Source organism: Hibiscus syriacus, unplaced genomic scaffold, assembly GCF_006381635.1.
Source record: "Hibiscus syriacus cultivar Baekdansim isolate YM2019G1 unplaced genomic scaffold, ASM638163v2 tig00005459_pilon, whole genome shotgun sequence".
In the NCBI taxonomy this organism is placed as follows: Eukaryota; Viridiplantae; Streptophyta; class Magnoliopsida; order Malvales; family Malvaceae; genus Hibiscus; species Hibiscus syriacus.
In genome coordinates this window covers 357,809-382,069 of record NW_024062058.1, presented here as the reverse complement: position 1 = coordinate 382,069, position 24,261 = coordinate 357,809, and the positions used below count along the sequence as shown (strand labels likewise).

Here is a 24,261-nt window from a genome sequence, read left to right as displayed (position 1 = left end):
GTTGTTAGGGTGATTTTTGGATAAAAATGACAAATTTTAATACTTCATCTAATTTTGGAAATATAAATTAATATTTTAATAAAAAAATTAGACATGTTTCCATTATTTAAAAAAATAAAATAGAAGTCTCGTTAAAATATCCCTCCTACTAACACAAGATTAAAGTACTACAAAAAAAAAAGTACCCAACACTTATTCATTAATCCCATAATAGGTTCACTCGTTATCTAATTATCTAATTAATACATGTATTATATTGGATTCTTAAATGTCATTCAAATCGTTTTTCATCTCAATATCACACATATTATACGTCATTAACATGTTCACTCACTTATATGATGGAATTTAAAATGTACCTCTCGGTTAAGTGAGAAATTTACATGTAACACATTTTTTAAAAATAATTTATTTATTTTAGGTATATAGTATGATTAATCTCCCAATGTTTTTATCCATTTTTCAATTTCATTCTTCAGATTCTTTTTATTTTCATGAAAAGATCATTTTTTCACGAGTTCTCTCACCTACTCCACCAAGTATCGAAACATCCTATGAGCTTTTCGCAATGTTGTTGATTAATTCCGTAGTAAGTGTTATTTTACCTCTTTGTTTCCCTCTCATATAGTCCAACTTTTCTCCACAACAATAAGGAATTAAAATATATAAAAAATATTAAATATATAATAACTTTAAATTTTTAGATAAGACAACTACTCACACCCATTCCTCAATGTATCTATGTCAGTAATATAAGTCGATAATTAAACATTCTCGTGCTTTTATTAAAGCTTGTTTTAAGTGAGTTTTGTTTTCTTCTTTGCTTTTTTTTTTTGCATGGAAAAAGATAAAACAGAAAGCTACATTAGCTAGTCACTCTATTATCTGCAGACAGTAACTTCCCTGTCGTACTCCATTGCAACGGCCTCCAGTGGATGCTGGTAAAACCGAATTTCGAACTCTATCGGTCGAGCAATCTTCGTCATTCCATCCGCAATAGTATTGCATTGTCTCGGTACATGTTGGAAAACTATCCTCCAATTCATTTTAATTAAATCCGCAATGTGTGGAACCAGCGATGAGCTACCCCTCCCACTTCCTTCCTCCTACAACACGTTCTTTGCTTCCCCATAGTCTGTTTCAACAATAACAGCTGGTAGTTGCAAATCCCAGGCCACCTTTAGGCCCTCTAAAATCCCCCATTACTCTGCATCTAGCAGTGAACAAATGCATTTTCGAATAAAATATCACAAATATAAGGGTATAATATAAATAATGATCATATTTTGATTCCTTCGCGATCAAACGGTCGAAAATGAACAATGAGATTTGTGTGCAATAAAACAAACAAATGGATTGGATGGTAATTTCCATCTATAAAATCTTTTAAAATGCCAAAAGCTGATGCCACACCGCCCACATGTATGTCGCAACGGCCCATTTCGCCTGTCTTTGGACGCTGGCCGGCAATTTTTTCCATATCGGAGATTGTCGTCCCTCTCGCGGCAAAATGACGTCGTTCCGAGCCTTCCTTGGCGTTTCAGCTCCTCCTCTCTCTTCTCTCGGCACCACCGCTTCCTTTCCAACTCTCCCCAACTCACTTACTCAACGCCGGTCCTTTCTCGTCCACTCATCTATTCATTTTCCCCATCAATATAAATTATATTCACTATTTCTGTGTTCGTTTTTCAATATATCTTTTTCGGTTTGAATTTATCATTTCTGCATGTCGAGAATTTGTATCTCTTCTGTTCTATAACTTCTTGATTTTTCTTTGAAAATTTAAGGATAATTTTTACTAGTATGTTACTGAAATTTGATAGGTTCCTTCATTTTTTTTCTTTTTTGGCAATTTGGCGAGTCTTATTTGTGAATTGAAGAACTTCTCTTTGTCTTGTAGAAAATTGAAAACTTTTGCCTCCTTTCTCAGCTTTTGATGGTTTTTTTTGTCTGTTTTCAATTGCAGCTTGTGCAAGTTCGGCGTGAAATGTAGCTATGCGGAAGCAGGAACCAGTGATGACTCAAGATCAGCTACAATAGACGTTGTAGCTGATGTCAAGAACGAACGGGTATGTCTACACTGGATAAATCGATAAACCTGCTTCCTTTGTGTGTTAATAATGTTAGCTCATATATCTTACCAGCATGTTTTGTTAGTAGATTGTAGTCTTAGGAGGAAGTGGTTTTGTTGGTTCTGCAATATGCAAGGCTGCGGTATCCAAGGGCATAGAGGTCCTAAGTCTAAGCAGGTCTCAAATATTATCTCAAGTGGTTTGACTTGCTTATGTTGCCCTTTTCTGGGTGATTACGAGCTTATTGCTTCTGTAAACTTTTGAAGTACTAGTAATGATTTTTTTGAGAACTTAGCTTTGAGTTTTGATTGTTACATCAGGTCAGGGCGTCCTACTTACTCTGTCTCGTGGGTGGATCAGGTTAACTGGATACCAGGCAAGTTTTACCTTTCTTTACAATTTATATTGAGTACATACCATTGAATGCTAAAGTCCTGAATTTGCTTTTGAAGCTTATTTCCTTTTGGCATGGATATCTGATAATATAGGAAGAATGACATGCTTGTAGATGACTAGTTATCTTTTAGAAGCTGGAGAATCAACAATCCTAGACTTGTTTCATCTTTCAATTGCAACAAGAGAGCTACATGTCTTTTGGTGTTGCATACATTTTGCATTGATCCTACCTTCCTACAACCCTTTGAGTAGACCATTGCTTACCAACAAGATCCTACTTAGGTTTGGGTTTATGTAAAATCTTTCTTGCTATTTGATTCATCTTATTCTTAGTTCACTTGTCCATATTTGTGTAGGAATTTGAGTTAACAATTTAGCTTGTTGTTTCACAGGAGATGTTTTTTATGCTAACTGGGATTAAGTACTGGTTGGAGCTACAGCTGTGATTTCAACTCTTGGAGGTTTTGGAAGTGAGGAGCAGATGAAAAGAATTAACGGCGAGGCTAATGTTGTGGCTGTAAATGCTGCCAAGGATTTTGGTAAGGATTGCTGGTGATAACTTATATCTTATTAAATTCATAAGTTAATTTATTGGTCAGGAATATATCCTCCTTAATGCCTTCTATTTTCCTTGTAGGGATTCCGAAATTTATCTTAATTTCAGTTCATGATTACAATCTACCACCATTTTTACTTCAATATGCATACTTCACATCGAAGAGGAAAGCAGAATCAGAAGTACTATCCAAATATCCAAGCTCAGGTAATTTTTAATGACTTAACCTTCTTTGTTCTTGCGCACACGTAACATAAGATTTTTGAGTGCCTGATTAATTATTTAAAACCAATAGCAAGATAGAGACTTCTTTCAATCAATTAGCTGGTAGGGGCAGTCATTTTATGTCAAAAGTCACTTCAGGATGAACAGGCCTTTCTTAAAAATGTTAGTGCACCAACCTGATTTGACGCTATCCTCGTGACTTTGAAGGAAAGGGAAAGGTGCTAGACTAGGTTATTTGGTAACATCTAAGTGAGAACTCCTAAAGAAGAGTTATCATCAGTACCTGGTTGTTATACATATCAACCGAGCCTGGGGCACCTCACCGGGTTGAGCACTTTGACCAAGAAAGGCTCATCCAGCTATGTACCTCACCGGGTACATCAGGATCCACTGGAAGACTTCCCCAGCACATCCAAGTAGACATGCGATACAAGTCTTTCATACCTTTGCCGCCGGCTACCTATGTTATGGCCCAACCACATTCTAGGAAAGCACTTCATGTTCCCACCACCAACCTTACGCAATCGGAGTCAGTTCCATTACCAATACAAGACCCTCTCCATCACCAGAAGAGCTGAGACTCTCCTCACCCATTACTATAGAAACTCTGCCATGCTATCTCCAAAACTCTCCATCTTTGTCAGAGACTCAGATCCCTCCAAACCCCCGCTAATGGCTCTCAACACCACTGCATTAACTGTTCCTAACCTTCAAACTCAAACCTTGTATCAACAGTGGCAAACTTCATAAGATTGTCTTCTTTTATAACTTGTGTCCACCTGAATATCATGCATCTAATGTTATGTGCTCAGAAGTCCTCTTTTTTTAAGTTCATTTTACTTTTAACACCTTTTTTTCCCGTACTCTAATCCTTCTGTAGTGAGTGTCCCAACTGTTATTGGTTTTGGATTTCAGGTGTTGTCCTAAGACCAGGTTTTATATATGAAAAAAGGCGAGTGGATGGTTTTGAGCTTCCACTTGATCTGGTTGGGGAACCACTGGAAAAAGTTCTTAGTGCTGTAGAGAACTTCACAAAGCCTTTAAAATCTCTTCCAGCATCTGATTTGATCCTGGCTCCACCAGTTAGCGTAGATGATCTTGCATATGCAGTCATCAATGCAGTAACAGATGATGACTTCTTCGGCGTTTTCACTATCGAACAAATCAAAGAAGCAGCAGCAAAAGTGAAAGTTTGAATCGCTTCTACACATTGAACTAGTTGTCATAATCTCTAGTATTTCAACATCTGCAATGCCGCTTTCAATCCGATCGCGAATAATAACTAAATGCAAAGTTGAGCTGTTCTGAGGTTAAAAAGTTTAACCTGTAAATAATATTGAAGCAGAGAACATGTATATTATGGAGTTCCAGGCCCCATCCTTTTATAAAAGACACGAGAATAGTAATTGGCACATTGCCTATAATTGACAATGAAACACAATTATATAAAACTATCATGTTATATATTATTTTCATTGTTTTTTTTATTTTTTTAAGATACTTTTTAATTTGAATATTTGTTTATATAATCAATTTTTTTTAGAAAAAATATAATGAATATTTTATTTTTTAAGTATAAATGGTATCATGATTTGAATAAAGAAACTTTTTTTTGTTCCACGCGATAAAAAAATAAATAAAATTTATTAATTAAAACGGGCAAAACACTTGTGTTTCTCGGATTCCAGTCGATAATGACGAGTATTATCCCCTGCAATCGGCACCACACTCATTTTATTATTAGCTCCATTTTTTTTCCTATTCTATACAGTCAAAATTCTTGTTTCCCCCAATTACCCTTACTAACAACCGCCTTTTAGGCTTTAAATAATTTTTTCAATCCCGAAACGACCCTTATCCACATCAACTGATTTCCTCTCCAGAAACTGAACCGTGGATGACGGATCCAATAAAAGATCGACACGTTGACAGAACAATTTGTCACGGTTGACTAATTTATCCTTTCCACGTAAGTGAACTTTGATAGTTGGATTCTCCATTGCTTTTCGTCCAAGAATGCGAGATGAAGTAAAAAAAATTGGGTAAAATACACGAATCATCACTATACTTTTCTCTATTTTCTATTTTACTCACTTATTTTAAATCTATTTAACTTTTTCACTTAACTTTATACATTTAATGTTTTTGGTCACTCGACCGTTTTCTACTAACGGCGTTATGACGTGAATTTTTTCTTATTATTTTTATTAACATTTTCCAAGTCAAAGAAAAAAGTTTAAAAAAAACTCTTTTTTATTCCCCCATTCTCTTTTCCGCAGCCAATGCCAAAAGCATGGATCTTTCGACGGATCGGTCGAGGCCGTTTGTAGACGGTGGAACATCCGGCAATGAATTCGTCACCCCACCGCTAAAATCGGGACCCAAAGGCAATGTTGCAGCCACGGTGCTTATACAATCAAAGCCATTGCTACCAACTCCGAGTTCTAGAATCGAGTTTGGCATTGGAGGTGCAATTGAAGCGGCTAGTGATGAAATGGGTCGCCCCAAAAACTTGCCGGCGAGTCAAGTCCCTGAATCGGATTAAGATGTGGAGGAAAAAGGCTAGCGATGAAATGGGTCGCCAGTATCAATAACAAGCACAACAATTTCAATAGCAACAACATAAACCCTATAAGTCAAAATACACAATAGAAACTTTGACCCGATTGATCCGAAACGAAAAATAAAAGAAAACCCAGAAACATCTAGAAATATTGAAAGCCTAACCAACCTCGGATTTATGCATCCATGGATCAACTCAAGCACTTTGGGTTTTAATTTTTCAGAACGAATATGATGAGACCCTAAAGTTCAAGGATTGGAAGAACAGCTTCAGCAGTAAAACAAGGTATGCAAAGCAAGTTAAAGGAGAAAGCTTGAAAGTTACAGAGAAGAAGAAGAATAGATAGAAAACAAAATAAGGATCAAAAGAAGAAAAAGGAAGAGTACAGAAAAGGTTGCTCGTAGCCTGGTGGAAGGATATAGAGAAGAGAGAGAAGAAGAGGGTGGAGGAGAGGATGGGGAATGTGGTGATGGAGAAGAACAGTTGAGTTGTGATGGCGTGTTTACCCTTTCAACTTTTTTTCTTTTCTTGGAAAATAGTAAGTACAAATAAAATAAAAAATCCACGTTATAACGTGGTTAACGGGAGAAACGGTTGAGTGACCAAAAGTGTTAATTATATTAAATTCACTACGGAAATTAAATCGATTTAAAGTTTAGTGGTGAAATAGGAATAGTGAAAAGTACAGTGACAATCCGTGTAATTTACCCAAGAAAATTACTAATACTTGACTTAGGGTTCTACAATTTCCGTTTTCTCTTTATATCTCCCCCTTCTTTCCAAAGAGAAGCAAAAGAATCACTCCAGTTCTTCTCATCTGCAGGTAATATTTTTCATTATTCTTTTAGTTTAGGCTTTCTTTTCCCCCATGTTTTTGGCTTTAATTTCTAAGAGCGAATTCGGTAGATCGTTCCTGATATTGGCATCTGCGAGGCGTTGAATTCATTCTGTTGAATGATTAATTCTTTTGATGGATGATCTCTGTGGTACTTGTTTTCTTCGACGATCAAGAAAAATATTTGTAGTATTCTAATTTTGAGAAATTATGCTTTAAGATTTTCATTTTCTCTATCTTCCAGTTTTTGCGATAAATTGCAAGATCTTCTAAAATATTTATTAGAATAAATTTTTGTTTGAATTATTTTCGGTTCTAGAAAAATATTTATTTACGTTCTTTTTTTTAAAATAAAGATAGGAATTTATGTTCTAAGGTTGAAATTTTCTATTTTAAATTTTTCGATCTATTTGTTTTCTCGAGAAACCCCATATTTCTTGTTATTCTATTTTCCTTAACTTTTTTCTCGGTGTAGAGAATCTGTAGTTTTGTTATTTTGGGTGAAATATATTTTGAGTTGATTTTATGTTTCCACTTTATTATTGTTGTTGTTGTTATTATCTTGAGTCTCTATCCATTTTTGAGAATTTACTACTTTTTCTGAATCTTTGTTTTGTTTGGTTTCACTATTTTTTGCTCAATTTTCTTGACAGAAATCAGAGCAGGATTAGAATTTTTGGAATACTTTTGGGTTTTTCCGTTGCCAATGCTGTTTCTGTTTCTGTTTCGAGATTTATGTAATTAGTGCTCACTATCAAGTGAATTTTATGATTTTGTAAAAAGAAATATTATTATTTTTAAGGCCAGTTTGATATGTGATACTTAAAATTGATTTCTCAGAAGCTCTAAATAAAGAAAAGTATAAAAACATTTCTTCTGTTGGTTACTTTTATACGTTTGAACATATAAAAATGGAACCAAAGAATTGTTGAGTCATAAATTTTATAAAATACTTTGCTACAATATTTGTAGGTGCTTTTATGTTGCATCCGGAGGTAGGGTACCAAATGCTGTAGAATAATAAAGAAGTTGCTATCTCTTTCTCTGAAGTAATTGTAAAGAAAAAAAATGAAGAGGAACATTTACAAAACGAACACGTGCTAGATGGAAATGTACATGATTGACACTGACTTCAGTTCTAGGTATGTGTTCCTCTTGCTCTGTGGTGATTCTGATAAGTTTGGTTTGATATGCTTTCAGTTGTTTCATGGTTGCTTATGTTCCAATTAGTAATTTAGTATGGCTTCATATCCATACCATTTTAATGTCCTGACCCTTTTTTCTTTTTTTTTCAGGATTTGCACATCAACTTTTAGGAGACAGTGTCTTTTACTTTGGTAGAAGGTTAGACTTTGAATTCTTTTTTACTGTAGAAGTATTGGTTTTAAACTTGTTGATAGGGATTCATCTAGGAAGAAATGGAAGCACCGAATGCCACAATATCGGATAGTAAGCCTCCGGTTCTGCATGGCTCAAAGAGGAAGCTGGCAACACAGCTTACGACAGACTTTCCTGGGGCTTCACATGTGATTTCACGGCGGCTGCCTGGCTTGTGTTTAGCTTCCCAGAAGCATGGCAAGCGTAGGAGGTTAAATGATTGCAAAGGCAGAGTTGTGAGTTGTGGTTTTACTTCAAAAAGATCTTTGTTACTTTGCTATTCAAATTTTAAGAAAACAGGCATTCCAAAGCGCATAATGTACTATGAGAAGGGTGAATGGACTGATTTTCCCCACGATCTTATTGCCTCAATCAGGAAAGATCTCAATACAAAGAAGCCAGCTATTGAGGCTGAGATAGATGGTCAATCTTTTCTGCTAGATTTCTTGCATATGTTTCGACTGGAGCTGGAAACTGGCATAATGCACCCGATTGGTTGGATTGATGAAGCTGATGGCTGTTTCTTTCCTGAGACTTTTACCAGTGGTGATGAAGAATGTCAGTGCTGTGAACATGAATATGTGAATGATATGTTTAGTGAATCTCATTTCCCCCATGAGATCAAGCTGCACCTTGAGATTGACATTAATGGTGTTGAGCAGCCAAAGTTGAAGGAATGTAGTGCGGAATCAAATTCTTTCGAGAGACATATTCAAATTGCTCAGAAACCTGCCTCTAGTTATTGTGCTATAGAAGTTGAGGATAATTGCAATAGGGATGCGGATGGAGAACCCAACAAAGCTGTTGAGGATATTCAAGAGACAAAGATAAACTCGGTCGATGAAAACCAGTTTGTAGATGTACAGTTCAATGAGCAGTTGGACTCTTCTGCTGTTGAGAACATGTTTCTCATGGGTATGAACCCTTGTGGAGGTGTGGATAAGCTCAATATAAAACCCTGCTCCAGTACACAATATAGATTAGAAAGATTCCTTAAGCAGGTTGAAATCATGAAAAAGTATAGGGGTACTGCAAATGTTCAATGTGCATGGCTTGCTTCCTCCAAAGCAGCATTGTCCACCATCATGATGCATGGGTTTGCGCACTGTGGTCTTTCTGCAATCCCACACTTATATGGCTCTGGTATTCATCTTGCTGCATCAGAATGTATTAATGCCAGGTTGGAGGTTCTTCATTGTTTTTTGTCCTAGTACTACTATGAAAGTCTTTTATTGTTTTGCTTTCTCTTGGAAAATGTTGCCAAGGGTAGTGATACTTTGTAAATTACAAAATGATCAGTTCTGCCTTGCTTTTTGAAATGGCCTACCTTTCCTGTTCCCCTTCAAAGATAAATGATTAGGACTTTGCGATTACAAAATGATTTGCTCTCTGTTACTTTTTGAAACAAAGTATGAATGACGTTAGTCATCCATTTTTACCTTATAACGAGCCTTGGCTTTTTTAAGTGCTTAGAATGTAATAAATGAAACTGTTTCTTCGCTGTTTTTTTCTACACTTTGTTTTAAGTTTCCCAAAAGTGGACATTATTTAGATTCCACAATAGTATTATGGATTCAACTATGGAAATGCAGATAGGATATTTTTTTGTTCCACTTTTGTGATTCGTGTATTTGTAAGGTTCACTCTGAACACAGATTTGTTGCTTCTATAAAATTTACTTTTGATGCTCCTTGATATCTCTTCCATTAGGTGGATATCTCTTTTGTTAGGTGCTAGTTACCACTGGCTAGTGTCTGTTTTCTTCAGTTCTTTTCCTTTATCTGCCATTTGGTTTTAGAATCCGATCCAGATGAATGTCACTATTTTTTAAAACATCTTCAAGATACCTTTTCCATACTATGTTGATGCTGAATGTTATTTTTTATTTGTGCAGTGCAAAGTATTGTGATATTGACGAAAATGGAGTGCAGTACATGATATTATGTCATGTAATAGTGGGAAAGACGGAGCTTCTTTGCCCTGGAAGTGGACAATGCCTTCCTAGCAGTGAGGATGTTGATAGTGGAGTGGATGATCTTCAACATCCAAAGTATTATATTACCTGGAACATGAATATCAATACTCATATTTATCCTGAATATTTTGTTAGTTTCAAGCTCTCCTCCAATGATAAAGGTGATCTATGCATTCTTCCTTTCTGTCATCTAACATCACACTGGAAGATATTCTCAAACATAGAACATTGCAATTAATTTTGATGATTGGCAATCAACTAAATGACTGTCAATCATGTAATCTCCATTTCAACCTTGATGGCCAAAGTTCTTTGTTAATTTAAGAAACAAGACTTCTTCCCTGTGTGTTGTTATCCACCTTTTGGTGGGGAATTTGTTGTTCCACTTCAGATGGCTAATAACTCCGGCTAGTCCAATGGCTTGGCTGTGTTTTCTGCAAGTTCTGTATGGCTATATATAAATATTTTAAGGTTTTTAGCTCTTGAAATTTATTTGTACCAATAGGCCATTCGATTGGAAATGAGGCTAATCATGCTGTTTCAGGTGTTATTGCCTCATCGAAAGGATTCCAAGGGCATTTGTCATGCAACAATATATTCAGGATAAATGTGCGTGTTGCTATTATTTGCCTATTAGCTGGCTGAAATGGCAGTCTTAAAATACATATATTTTTTGAGGTTTGCTTATTTTGCTGCTGATGTTTTTCTTGTCATTTAGGGGAGTATTAATCACCAAAATTCAGATTCAAGGGGATTCCAAGAAAATGATCCTACTCTGGGTTCAAGGACCACTAAATCCCCTTGGATGCCTTTCCCTATGTTGTTTGCTGCTATCTCAAATAAAATTCCTCGTGTAGATATGGACCAAGTCTCTAATCATTATGAACTATTCAGGGTATGTTTGATAATATGTTTAATTGTTGGTTCCTCCCTGGTTTTAAATAAAGTTTCTGATTCTTCTGTATTATATCGTTTTTGCTTCAAAAGGCAAAGAAGATAACTCGTGATGATTTTGTCAAAAAGTTGAGATTGGTAGTTGGGGATGGTTTGTTAAAGTCAACAATTACATCTCTGCAACGCAAGGTATGATATTAGACTTGCATGTTTTAATTGCTCTTCAATGCAATGCCACTACAATATGTTTGATTTATAGTTAATCTGATCTAATCTTCCGGCAATTTGTAGGATACCACCTAGGCATGAATTGGAGGTTGCAAAACAGAACATGAAGGGTCCTGAAAGCCTCTGAGTTTACCATTTATATATATCTTATGCTAAGCTCCAAAGGTATTGGTGCTGTCCAGTGACTCGTGGTTCTTGCTATCAAAATCCGTCGACATGATATGGACATGTTTGGAGGCACTACGTAGACATATTTGAAGGTAAAGCTCTGACCTGGTTTTCGGTGGTGTAATTGCTAGGTACTTCTCCCTAGTCTCTTGCAACAATGATTTCGTATTCTCTTAAACCCAAGATTTTGTTTTCAACCGGAACTGGCTTGCAAGCCCCTTATCATAGATTTTTTTCTTTCCTGAATTTGAACGTGCTGCATCGACGTTTTGTGCAAATAATAATGAATTTTTCTACACTTTTCATTTCGGAAGTTTCATTCAATACCTAATGTGACGAGGGAGTTTCAAACTTGGAAAAAGGCAAAAACAAGTGTACAAAAGGTCAATCGTGGAAAATTCGTAAGAGATTCGGATGAACTCACATGAAAATTAGACTGCTCTCCCTTTCTCTGGGTAATTATAAGGAAAGAGTACAGAGTACTGGCTCAATCGAGCAAAGTGGGATTGGGTTGAAACAATCAGTCTTAAATTTCGAATGGCTTTAGTTTTGGTCCTTAAGAATAAGTGAGAAATCGGATACCTGTTCAATGACCTCGAAAAAGGAAAGTGATCGAAAATTTTGCAACATTACTAAGAAAAAAGAAGACATTTGTCTTTGGATAGAGATCATAGCTCTTTTATAAACAGCTGTGCAGATTTCCGTTTGTTGCTTTATTGTAAATTGTAAAGAAGATTCCTTTCATCCCCCAAAAAAAATCACTTGCTATTCCCTGAATCTCTCATTGGAGAGCCTCTCTTGTTCTACTTTCTTGGGTCTGAAACTTGAACTGTGTAATCTTTGCATAAATATCCAAATGTACTCTTGATACGAGAGAAAAAATTCTATAAAAACCATAGACCAAAAGAACCAATCAACTAGAGCTAGCGGTCCAATAGTACTGAAACAAAATACAAAAAAAGTGAAAAGCTAGATGGGAAAAGTCGAAAAGAAGAGAAAATGAAAAGTGGGTGAGAGAGCGGTCCACTCCGAGTGGTGGGGAGAGTCAATGAGAGGGTTTAGTGGTTGTGGTAGTCTCCTCTGTGAAGATAAAATGTTTGAGCATTTGTCACATCACCTCGCATTTAAAGCTCCTAATTATTCATGAATGATTCATTTCGGACTTCCAATAAAAATTAGCCAAAAGAAAAACCTTTATGACATCTTAACATCCCCTTCCCTTATCATTTCACATTCTCAAAACATGCCCCCCCCCCCAAGTCTTTCTCCCACATCAAATCAATCCCTCTAAAATTGAATTTTTCAATAAATATTCAAAACCGTACGTATAAATAAAAGGGATGTATATAGATGGCACGAAAGTTTTAGGCTTTGCTGGATTGTCGTACAATCAATGCAATGTGTGTGTGTAATGTTAATAAAAAGGGAGTTGGTTAATGGTTTTTATCAATCACAAGTGATAGTGAAAGTTTGGTGTGGCTAATTTATGACATGATGGTGGAGTATCATTAATGCAAGCTGGACTTCGAAAATAAACCAACCAATTTCATCTACTCATTTATTATGTTTGCCTTTTGCTCTTCACTTGCCTATATGTGTGTAAAACTCTTTTAATTTTACATTTTTTTTAGAATTGGATTGAGAAAAATCAAAAGATGTGATTATCTCATTGTTTTTTAGTGAATATCTTCTAATTATCTATAATTAATCTCATCCTTTAATTTCTCTCACCCAATTGTCCTAAAAAGGTATAAAACTAAAAGAGTTTACATTGTGAAGAGACTCTTAATATCCTAGCGTAATTACAATGTAATATGTTCGGAATTTTTTTAATCTATTGACAATGCGCATATATCTTACAATCATAATTGCTCAAACCAAATACCTCTAAGAAAATAATTTTACTTTTTATCACTGAGACCAAGTTGATGGGTTAAATTTTATCACATTTATAATATTATTTTGCTTGAAATATTATTTCGGTGCCAGTATGGAATTATATCCTCAAATAGGCTTTTAATTGTTTTAGAACATTATAATTTTATATGCAAACGATCAAATATCACAATATTTAATATATAAAAAGGATAAATTCATTAAGTGATTTCAATAATAAAAGAAAATATTATTTTTATAAAAAAATCTCAGTTTGAGTAATTGCATCCGTAGGATATGTTTGCGTTGTTAATAACTATAAAAAATTATAAATATATATTACATTATGATCTACAAAACTAATGAAAAATAGTATAAAAAGGGCTTTTTGAACTAACTTTTTGAATGTATTAAATATTTATATTCATTGCTCTTCCTTGTATATACGTGTTAGGGCAGTGTCAAAGTAGTAGATTAGCCCAAGGAAACGACGCAGTTTTTGGTGCTTTTAGGGAGGAAAACAAGGTGCTCCCTGAAATCGGATGGCTGGAAGTGGCAATCCACCACATCAAACAAACTTGATGCTGACACGTGTGGAACAAGAATGGATGAACGGATGATAGCGTAATGATGATAAAATAATTAATTTTGACATTTACGTGGACTGTATATTTGTGCAATTGTGGTTAGTGCAATGCAGTTGTGATTTTTATATGTAAATTAAAAATGATATCACTGTATTTTACTCTCTCTTTTTATTTTAATTTTCATTCAACGTTAAAAGTTTTTAATTTACTTACTGAACTTAATACATTAGATTTCTTTGGTTATTGAAGTTTACTCTCTCTTATTTTGATCACTCTATCGTCAAATAGTTGACGGCGTTAAAAACGACATCGTTTAAAAAAAAAAAATTGTCATCAAAACAAATTCATTAACAACTCATTTTAACGCCGTTAACTATTTAACAACTAAGTGACGGTAAAATAATTATATTAAGTTCAATTACTAAATTAATTTACCCGATTTTTTGTTAATGAAATGACTTAATTTTTACTCATACGGCCTCTCTACCTTCCCTACCCAAGGCTTTTACCCTTATTTATGCTTTTTGGGTGGGCAGGTGAGTCACCCAGTCTAGTTCTCCTTTTTCAACCATTTAAATCTTACCACTTTTTGTTTAGTATTTGTTTTAAGGATGAGTTTAAAATACAATCCATTAATATAATGTGAAAAGAGTTAAAAAATGACTGTAATTGAAAAAAAGTATAAAGAGTAACTTTTTAGAACAAACTGAGTAATATCAAGGTTGAAATAAAAAAATGTTTTGTTTTTTTATATTAATTCATGTAAATTGTATAATAATTTTGGTTACAGCTTAAAGAGTTATTGTTAAGATATTTTATATTGTAATCAAAATTATTATCAATTGTGTAATTTTTTAAATAGACAATAGCATTTTAGGTTAAAATTTATTATAATGTAACATTCTCGATTGTAACAAAATTATTATCGATTTGTATAATTTTTATTTGAATAAAATAACATTTTAGTTAAAAAAAACCCTGTCATAAATCAACTTTAAGGGGTTATTTATTTACTTCAGAATGATTAAGCGCTGAATGATTCAAATGATGAATGATTCAGAGGCTTTGTATGAATTAGCTCTGAACGTGACATATTGTTTGATAATGACTCTGAATCATTTAGAATGTATTTCTGTATTTAATCATTCAGCACTGTTTTGTTGAATCAGTCAGCATTGAATCATTCAGAGGTGAGAAACAAACTGTCTGAATGCTTAACGGTTCAGCATTCAACGCTGAATAATTCTATTCATAGCCAAACAAACAACCCCTAAGTTAGGACACTTCAAATAGAAGTGATTGGATATTTGAATCGGGCCTATATGACAAAATTGTTTGGTATAAATACTCTTAACACTATACCTTTTATATATACTATACATTACACCATCAGATATCGTATTCATAGAATACGATTCACTTTTAAGATGACGTGAAGTAAAAATATTGAACTTTAATGCTTTATTATCAAATAAACATATTAATTAGATAATGTTGGGGCTATTCATTCATTTTCTGGTATAACAATTTTTATATGATTTATTAATTGATTAATCTAAATCGGATGTTGAAGAGATAAAGATAACACTTTCAATCAAATTTATTTTAATCGTAATTATTAAAATTCAAACTATTAATTTTATTTAAAGAATCAAATATCTCACGTTACTGAAACAACTCATTGTTGGTTAGTGCAGGCACTCATTCGTTCATCTGTGAATACAAAAGGCATAAGAAGATAAAACCGTATTAGACTACACAACAGAGCTTTCGCTGCTTCCGTTCCTTCACTTCTGCTACGCTGACAGACTGTCAGCGTGACGTCAATCATAAAGCAATGGAATGCATAATGATTTTGCTTCATTTCTCTCTCTTAATGGGACCGTGCACACTAGCCGAGTGGACCCAAATTTTCGACACGTGTGAGTAAATAAATACTAAATATTATTTATTATTTAAGATAAAGTACTAAAATGATCAACCGACTATAAAATATTACTTTATTAGTCCCTCAACTATAAAAAAGATATGAAATGATTCTCTAAATATATAATGTTAGTCTTTTAAGTCTTTCGACTATTAAAATTTACAAAATGGTCGTCCGACTATTCATTATGTTTTAAGCCCATCCTTTTACGTTAAAAAACTTGACAGATGTCTAAATTGGACGTTAACATGATAATTTAGATATGATAGTCGCTTGAGATCATGAGATCAGATTTTACCATATCATAGTCAACATGTTAACGTCAAACTCATAATATTATTGATTTTCAACAAAAAAGGATGAGTTCAGAACATAATGAATAGTCGAATGACCATTTTGTAACACAATGATAGCTAGGTGACCATTTTGTAACTTTTAATAGTTGAGAGACTCAATAAAGTTACCGAATAGTCCTTCAACTATAGATTGTTACTTTATTGAATCTCTTAACTATAAAAAGTTACAAAAAATGGTCACCTGACTATTCATTATATTCTAAGCTCGTCATTTTCCGTTAAAAATTTTGATAGTTGTCAAAATTTGACGTTAACATGATGACTGAGATATGATAGTCGCTTGAGATTCTGGAACCATATTTTATCATATCACAGTAAGCATGTTAACAATTTAACGCCCAACTCATAATATTGTCTAATTTTAACGAAATATGATGAGTTCGGAACATAATGAATAGTCGAGTGATCATTTTTTAACATTTAATAGGGACTCAATAACATAACAATCTATAGTCGAAGGACTATTCCATAACTTTTAATAATCGAAAGACTTGATAAAGCAATATCCTATAGTCAATGGATCATTTGTATACTTTACCCTTATTATTATTTTTACACGCCTTTGTGGTTGTCGTGGATGAGGAGATGAAGATGGAAGAATGAAAGGGTTTGGCTCCCGCGAGATTATCGCCTTACTATGCGTTGTGTTGCAAGGAAATAACCAAACAAACAAAACACAATTATAATTCTTTTATATTTTTTATTTTCTATTGATAATTTATTTTCGCTATCCTAAAATTTTATATGTTTGTCCCCTTAGCATAAAATCATGCATATGTCTATGTTCTCAAAGGTCGCTCTCATACTGGGTTACCCGATCCGAATTAATTGATTAATAGTCGGATATCAATGATTATACCAAAATTATAATTATTACTCAAATATAAATAAGAATCTTTGGAGTGATCCTATTGGTTACATAGAATGTTGTTCTCCATCGGTGACCTAGGCTCAAACATCGTAGTTTATTCGTGTGCTTAAGTTTAGATCTACGTCTTTAAAATAAGACTTTTAAGTTGTAACAACAAAAATAATATCAAATAAATTAGGACTCAATCTACATCTATAAATTTAAAAAATTTATACTAATGACGCTTATTTTATTTCATACAACATAAGTAAAGTTTTGTCGTTAATTTTTTTTTGACTCTTAATCTTTTAAAAAGAAACAAATTTGATCATCAGCCTTTGAAAAAGAGTTGAACAAACATATTCTATGTAAATGAAGCTATTACACAGTTACATGTGGCTGCACTAAAAAGAGTTGAGTTGTGAATGGACAGATTAATTCAAATGTATCATCATCCTACTGAAGAGGAAGAACCAGTGGATAAACAATAATATCCTTTGTAGGAATGGGCACGGGCAAACGGGTTTTTTTCACCTTAAATCCGACTCCACCTCGTCCCGTCGAGTTCGGGTTTAATCATCTCTAATCCTTTGATATCTCCCACCAAATGTCAAGCCTGAAGATTTAGTTGGTTTGCAACTTTTATTCTCGCGGGCTGAAAAATGCTTTGAGTAATGATACAGGGGAAATGATCCATTAAGGGAGCAATTAAACTTGAATCAACACATAAACAATCATTTTATCTTAGAGAAAGTGAGGTCCAATTAAAACTTCGATAGGGAATCCATTAAGTTACCTTGAAGGTAAAATGAAATATTAATTTTTTAAAGTTTTGTGTTCAAGCAACAATGCATGTATTATATGTGTCTTTATCGATAAGTTAAGAAAATTTTAAATAAATATTATATTATAATCAATCATACTATTAAAAAAATACTCCAAAAAGACAGCGAGACAAATCCACTCGTAATTTTAGTTTTTCATATAATATTATTTTTTGTACTCTTATTTGTTTGCAAGTTTAGTTTCTCATATAAAAAATTGTTTTGCCTTCTTTTATAACTATCGTTCCAGTAGTTAATAATAAAATTAAATAAAAACTAAATAAATGAGTGGAATTTCTAAATAAAAAGTACAAGCATTCTTTATTACGAAATTATAATATTAGAACAAAATTTGGAATTTGAAATAGGACAATGGCTATACACACACACACTAATTGACTGAACTGTTCGAAATTAAATTGATTAAAATAATAAAAATTCATCAATTCAATTATTACAAGAGATGATTAATTACATAAGTTATATTAAAAAAAAGTACCAAAACAACTAAATTGTTCACACACCCCTCTCCTATATCTGTTGCGGAAGACGGCTATCGGATAGAGTAAAATCGCAACTGATAATTTGAGAAAATAAAAAATGAAGATAAAAAGAGACACAAAATTTACGTGGAAAACCCCTAAATAAAATAGGGTAAAAACCACGGGCAACGGTAGAAGAATTTCACTATGAGAAAATAGGAATTACAAACTCTCTCGATCTACCAAGGAGAAAACAATGATAATTCTCTCTCGATAAAAAGGAGAAAACAACTCTCAAGAAACTCTCTAAATTCTCTCTAGTATCGGAAGAAAGTTAAAATGCTTTGGGATGATTTTGAAGCTAAATGAGCTAGGGTATTTATAGTTAAATTTTAAGGATTAATCTTGTAAATACCCTAAAGTCTAATGACTAAAATTAATTTTTCCATTTAAAATATTCAACACCTAATTCATGCCTACCATTCCCTTTTTCAAAGTTTTAGGTGGAATTGATTTTTTTCCAATTCCAACTTTCGGTGGGAATTTATCAATTTTCAACAATCTCACACTTGAAGATTTGATTGGAACAATCATATCTTAACACCATTCTTTCTACCTTGTACCATCATGTTGCTTACATTTCTGACAGACCACAAGAGGATCGACACCAAGTAAATTTATCAATATTGATCGCCTTTGTCATGAAATCTGCTATGTTGTCTTTGGTATGGATCTTCTGCATATCTACCGTCCCTTCTTCCACCTTTTCACGAATGATATGGTACTGAACTCGTATGTGCTTTGTCCTTGAATGAAATGCTGGATTCCTTGCTAAATGCAAGGCGCTTTGACTGTCACAAAACAGAGAGACATACTCTTGATTGTGCCCAAGCTCCTCCAATAGCATCTTCAACCAAATTGCTTCTTTACTGGCTTGTGTAGCTGCTACATATTCTGTCTCTGTTGTGGATGTAGCCACAACTGACTGCAATTTTGAAACCCAGCTTACAGCTCCACCAGCAACTTTGAACACATACCTTGTAGTAGATTTGCTTTTATCCAAATCCCATGCATAGTCAGAATCTACATACCCATTGAATAGTAAATTTGATCCTCCATAACATAATGCAACATTTGAGGTCCCTTTGATGTATCTCAAGACCCTTTTTATTGTATTCCAATGTTTTTTTCCTGGATTCGCCATGTAGCGACTAACCACTCCTACTGCTTGTGTAATGTCTGGTCTTGTGCATATCATAGCGAACATCAAACTTCCCACTGCTGATGCATACGGTACTCGAGAAATCTCCATCCTCTCTTCTTCACTGCTAGGACTCATACTGTAGGATAATTTGAAGTTAATAGGAATAGGGGTAGAAATTGGCTTACAATCTTGCATGCTGAATCTTGACAAGATCTTCTTCAAGTAATTCTTTTGTGAAAGCCAAATCTTCTTATTACTTCTGTCTCGGTGAATTTGCATCCCTAGAATCTTGTTTGCTGATCCCAAGTCCTTCATTTCAAATTCCCTAGCCAGTTGTGCCTTCAATTCTTCAATATGATCTTTGTTGGGTCCTGCAACTAACATGTCATCCACATACAACAACAATATAACAAAATTGTTATCACCAGACCTCTTGAAATAAGCACAAGGGTCTGCATTAATTCTGTTGTATCCAAGGCACATAATGAAGGAATCAAATCTCTTATACCAACACCTCGGCGCCTGCTTTAGACCGTACATATATTTGTTCAACCTGCAAACCAAGTTCTTCTTTTCTTCTTCTTCAAAACCTTCAGGCTAGAGCATATAAATCCCTTCTTCAAGATTTCCATGAAGAAAAGTTGTTTTAACATTTAGCTTCTCTAGATGTAAGTTCAATGTAGCACACATTGCCAAAACTACTCGAACTGTTGTTAGTCGAACCACAGGAGAAAATATTTCATTGAAATCAATACCTTCTTTTTGAGCATATCCTTTAACCACCAATCTTGCACATCTTGAACGATATCTCTCAACTTGATCGTCACCATTTCGCTTGATTTTGAAGACCCATTTGTTACCAATTGGCTTCCTTCCTTGTGGTAGTGGCACAAGGTCCTATGTATTATTTTTATGAAGGGCTTCAATTTCTTCTCGCCATCACCCACAGTGAAGCATCTGAGTTGTTTATTGACTCCTGGTATGTTGATGGCTCACCGTCCTCTGTTAAAAGGCAGTATGCAATATTACCTTCTATAACATAATCTGAGTGCCAATTGGGACGTCTTCTTACACGATCTGATTGACGAGTTGTTGGTGCTTCAGAACTCTCTGGTTCTTGTTCATCATGTGCTGGTTCTGCTTCTGAAGAATCTCCTTGTTCAAACTCCTTTTCCACATTTATCTGTGCAGTCTCTGACTTTTCAGTGCTATCATTGTCTTATTTTCTTTGTAGTTTATCCTCTACAAAGATAACACCCCTGCTGATGATCACTTTGCGGGCAGTGGGATCCCACAAGCGATACCCCTTGACTCCATCATCATACCCCAAGAATTTGCATTTCCTAGATTTTGGATCCAGCTTTGAGATTTCTTGGGAGTTGTACATCACGTACACAATACTTCCAAATATATGGAGGTTTGAATAATCAGCTGGTTTACCAGTCCACATCTCCATTGGTGTCTTCAGCTCTATTGCAGTTGATGGAGCTCGATTCACCAAATAACAAGCGGTATTGACTGCTTCTGCCCAGAATGATTTTTCTAGGCCTGCGTCCCTCAACATTGCTCTTGTTCTTTCTAAAAATGTTCTGTTCATCCGCTCTGCCACTCCATTTTGTTGAGGAGTGTTTGCCACAGTGAACTGTCTTTTGATGCATTCTTTCCTGCAAAAGTCATCAAATTCTTTGCTTGTGTATTCTCCTTCATTATCTATTCTGAAACACTTGATCTTATTTCCAGAATCAAGTTCCACCCGCGCTTTGAAGATTTTGAAAGTTAAAAACACATAAGACTTCTTCTTAATAGGATACACCCAACATCTCCTAGAGTAGTCATCAATAAATGAGACAAAGTATTTTGCTCCACCTAGGGATGTAACTGGTGCTTGCCATACGTAAGAATGAACCAATTCTAGAATATTTTTGCCTCTAGAATTTGACGTGTTGAATTTCAACCGGTGTTGCTTACTTGTTATACAATGCTCACACAAAGGAAGTGATATCTTTGTTAAGCCGGGAAGTAGCTTTTGTTCCACAAGGACTTTCATTCCTTGTTCTGACATGTGTCCAAGTTTCTGATGTCATAGCATTGCAGAATCTGAACTACATGAGGCAACAAAGGCTTCTGCTTCTAGCAAAGTCTCTCCCTTCAGCATGTACAAGTTTGCTGTTATCTTTTCGCCTTTCAGCACCACAAGCGCTCCACGGAACACCTTCATGATTCCTTTCCGTGTTTCAATCTTGCTTGCATTATTATCCAACAATCTGTAGGATAATAAATTTTTCATTAGGCCTTTCACGTGCCGCACATCTCGAACAACTTTAATTATTCCATCATACATCTTCAATTTGATGGTTCCCACGACAATGATCTCTAAGGCATGATCATTGCAACTATACACAGATCCTCCTGAGACAGGTTCATACTAATGGAACCATTCTCCTCTTTAGGTCATATGATATGTTGCTCCTGAATCAATGAGCCATATATCTGCAAATATTTTTCTTCCTTCCACGGTGGTTGATGCTTCACAGCATAGTGCATCTCCATCATCTGAAGTGTTTGCGGTATTGCCTTGTGGATTAGAGTTTTTATTTAGACTCCAACAATCATTCTTCAAGTGACCCTTCTTTCCACAGTGGTAGCACTTTAAATTCTTCTTGCTCCTCGACTTCGATCTACCATGTTTATGACTGCTGCTTTGGCCACGTTCTGTTGATCTCCCTCTCATCGTTGTCAACGCTTCTACTTGTTGCAGATTTACTTGTCTGTCTTCCTTGTTCTTGCGCCAATTTTCTTCTTGTAGAACAACAGCTGCAACGTCATCGAAGACTAGACTGGTGACATTACTGTTTGTCAAGTTGATGATGAGTTGATCGTATGAATCCGGTAGACTTTGAAGTAGAAGTTCAGCACGTTCTTGTTCTCTTATTTTACAGCTTAAGGATGTAAGCTGAGAAAATAAGGTGTTCAGTGTATTTAAGTGCTCCGTCACTGAAGTAGATTCTGACATACGGAGAGTGTACAATTTCCTCTTAAGGAAAATTTTATTGTGCAGCGATGTGGCCTCGTACAATTTGGTAAGATGGTCCCATATCTCCTTAGCTGTCCTTTTCTCCTCGATGCTTGACAATACTTCATCTGCTAATGCTAGATGAAAATTTGCCATAGCATTTCCGTCCATTTCGATCCATTTGTTGTCGTTTGTGAAATCTACTGGCCTTTCGCTGATAGCTGCTAGACAACCGTCTTTTCTTAGGATGGCCTTCATCTTCAATTTCCACAATGAGAAATTTCTCCCATTGAACTTTTCAATATCAAATTTCGTTGCCATTGCTTCGTTTACAGATAGCTCCCACTATTTCACTATCGTGAATAGTTCTCTGGAACCTTCAAAGAATGGGTAATAACTTCTTACTTTCTTATGTTGGAGGATCCACCTTTTGGTGGCAACCACAAAGACAATAAGCAGATATTACACACTCTAATCTAGCTCGGATACCAATTGTTGCAGAAGACGGCTATCGGATAGAGCAAAATCGCTACTGATAATTTGAGAAAATAAAAAATGAAGATAAAAAGAGACACAAAATTTACGTGGAAAACCCCTAAATAAAATAGGGTAAAAACCACGGGCAACGGTAGAAGAATTTCACTATGAGAAAATAGGAATTACAACCTCTCTCGATCTACCAAGGAGAAAACAATGATAATTTTCTCTCGATAAAAAGGAGAAAACAACTCTCAAGAAACTCTCTAAATTCTCTCTAGTATTGGAAGAAAGCTAAAAATGCTTTGGGATGATTTTGAAACTAAATGAACTAGGGTATTTATAGTTAAATTTTAAGGACTAATCTTATAAATATCCTAAAATCTAATGACTAAAATTAATTTTTCCATTCAAAATATTCAACACCTAATTCATACCTATCATTCCCTTATTCAAAGTTTTATGTGAAATTGATTTTTTTCCAATTCCAACTTTCGTTGGAAATTCCATATCAATGCAAATCGAAAAATGAATCGGGTGGCTGACAGCATCTGAAGTAGACCACATCAAACAAATTGAATAATGTGAAAAGATGGTGATGGATGAGTGAATGATGGTGAATGATGATAAAATAATTAATTTGACATCCTGCGGACTGTATATTTGTGAATATATTTGCATATGGACAGTGGTGATGAGTACATTGCAGTTATGACACATTAATTAATGAATTTACTGATCTGACCACATTTAAATATAATTTTTAAACCTTTTATATTAAATATTTATATTTTTAATATTTTTAATATTTGAACTTAAAATTTTAAAAAATAATAATAATTTTTTACGACTAAATTGACTTGATTTATGCACCACAATCACTCTCCCCATGAGTATTGAGTACGGCCTCTCTTCCCTACCTATATACCTAATGAATTTGAGTAGCTCAAGGCTTTTAGGCCTCGCTCAGTCTCTGTCTATTCTTTTCGTTTACTTGTTCCATTGTTACACTGCTTCTTTATTTCTCCCCCTTTATTTCCCACCCATATCCACTACCTTTGAATTTCTAAACATCTACCTTATTTGTGCTTCTAGGTAGGCTGGTGTTTGTTTCGCCTTTTTTTATTATAAGTAGACTATATATATGGTCGTTGAAATTTGAGTAACTTTTTTATCGATATTTCAAAGACAATAATTTGATCATTTACATTATTAATTTATAACAAATCAATCAATTACTATTAACCGTTGTTATTGGGTAACAAAATACCAATGTCACGAGTTGAATTGGCTCATCTGGCAGTGTTTGACCATTAGGACAACTCTTTTGACCATGAAGCATAGGCCCTACGTTTATCTTTGCAAAGATGAAGCCAA

The 24,261-nt window shown here is 34.6% G+C and overlaps 1 protein-coding gene and 1 pseudogene across 4 annotated transcripts; both read left to right on the top strand.

The window, feature by feature from the left end:
* Positions 1–1,497: 1,497 nt before the first annotated feature.
* LOC120199504 lies at positions 1,498–23,514 on the top strand (annotated as a pseudogene).
* Positions 6,581–11,587, top strand: LOC120199502 (inactive poly [ADP-ribose] polymerase RCD1-like). Of its 4 annotated transcripts, none has more exons than XM_039200558.1 (9): positions 6,581–6,635; positions 7,620–7,789; positions 7,943–7,991; positions 8,060–9,204; positions 9,919–10,160; positions 10,544–10,608; positions 10,718–10,894; positions 10,987–11,082; positions 11,185–11,587. In XM_039200558.1, the coding sequence occupies exons 4-9, from the start codon at positions 8,066–8,068 to the stop codon at positions 11,194–11,196; spliced, it is 1,731 nt and encodes a 576-aa protein (XP_039056489.1). In that variant the 5' UTR covers positions 6,581–6,635; positions 7,620–7,789; positions 7,943–7,991; positions 8,060–8,065; the 3' UTR covers positions 11,197–11,587. The 4 variants fall into 4 exon arrangements, with proteins under 4 accessions (XP_039056489.1, XP_039056490.1, XP_039056491.1 ...); XM_039200559.1 differs by having other exon boundaries at positions 8,048–9,204; XM_039200560.1 differs by having other exon boundaries at positions 8,024–9,204.
* Positions 23,515–24,261: the final 747 nt, after the last annotated feature.

Coding starts and splice junctions, on each gene's coding strand:
- LOC120199502 (XM_039200558.1), top strand. CDS start 8,066: ATGGAAGCACCGAATGCCACAATATCGGATAGTAAGCCTCCGGTTCTG. Junction 9,205..9,918: donor TCAGAATGTATTAATGCCAG/GTTGGAGGTTCT, acceptor TTATTTGTGCAG/TGCAAAGTATTGTGATATTG. Junction 10,609..10,717: donor ACAATATATTCAGGATAAAT/GTGCGTGTTGCT, acceptor CTTGTCATTTAG/GGGAGTATTAATCACCAAAA.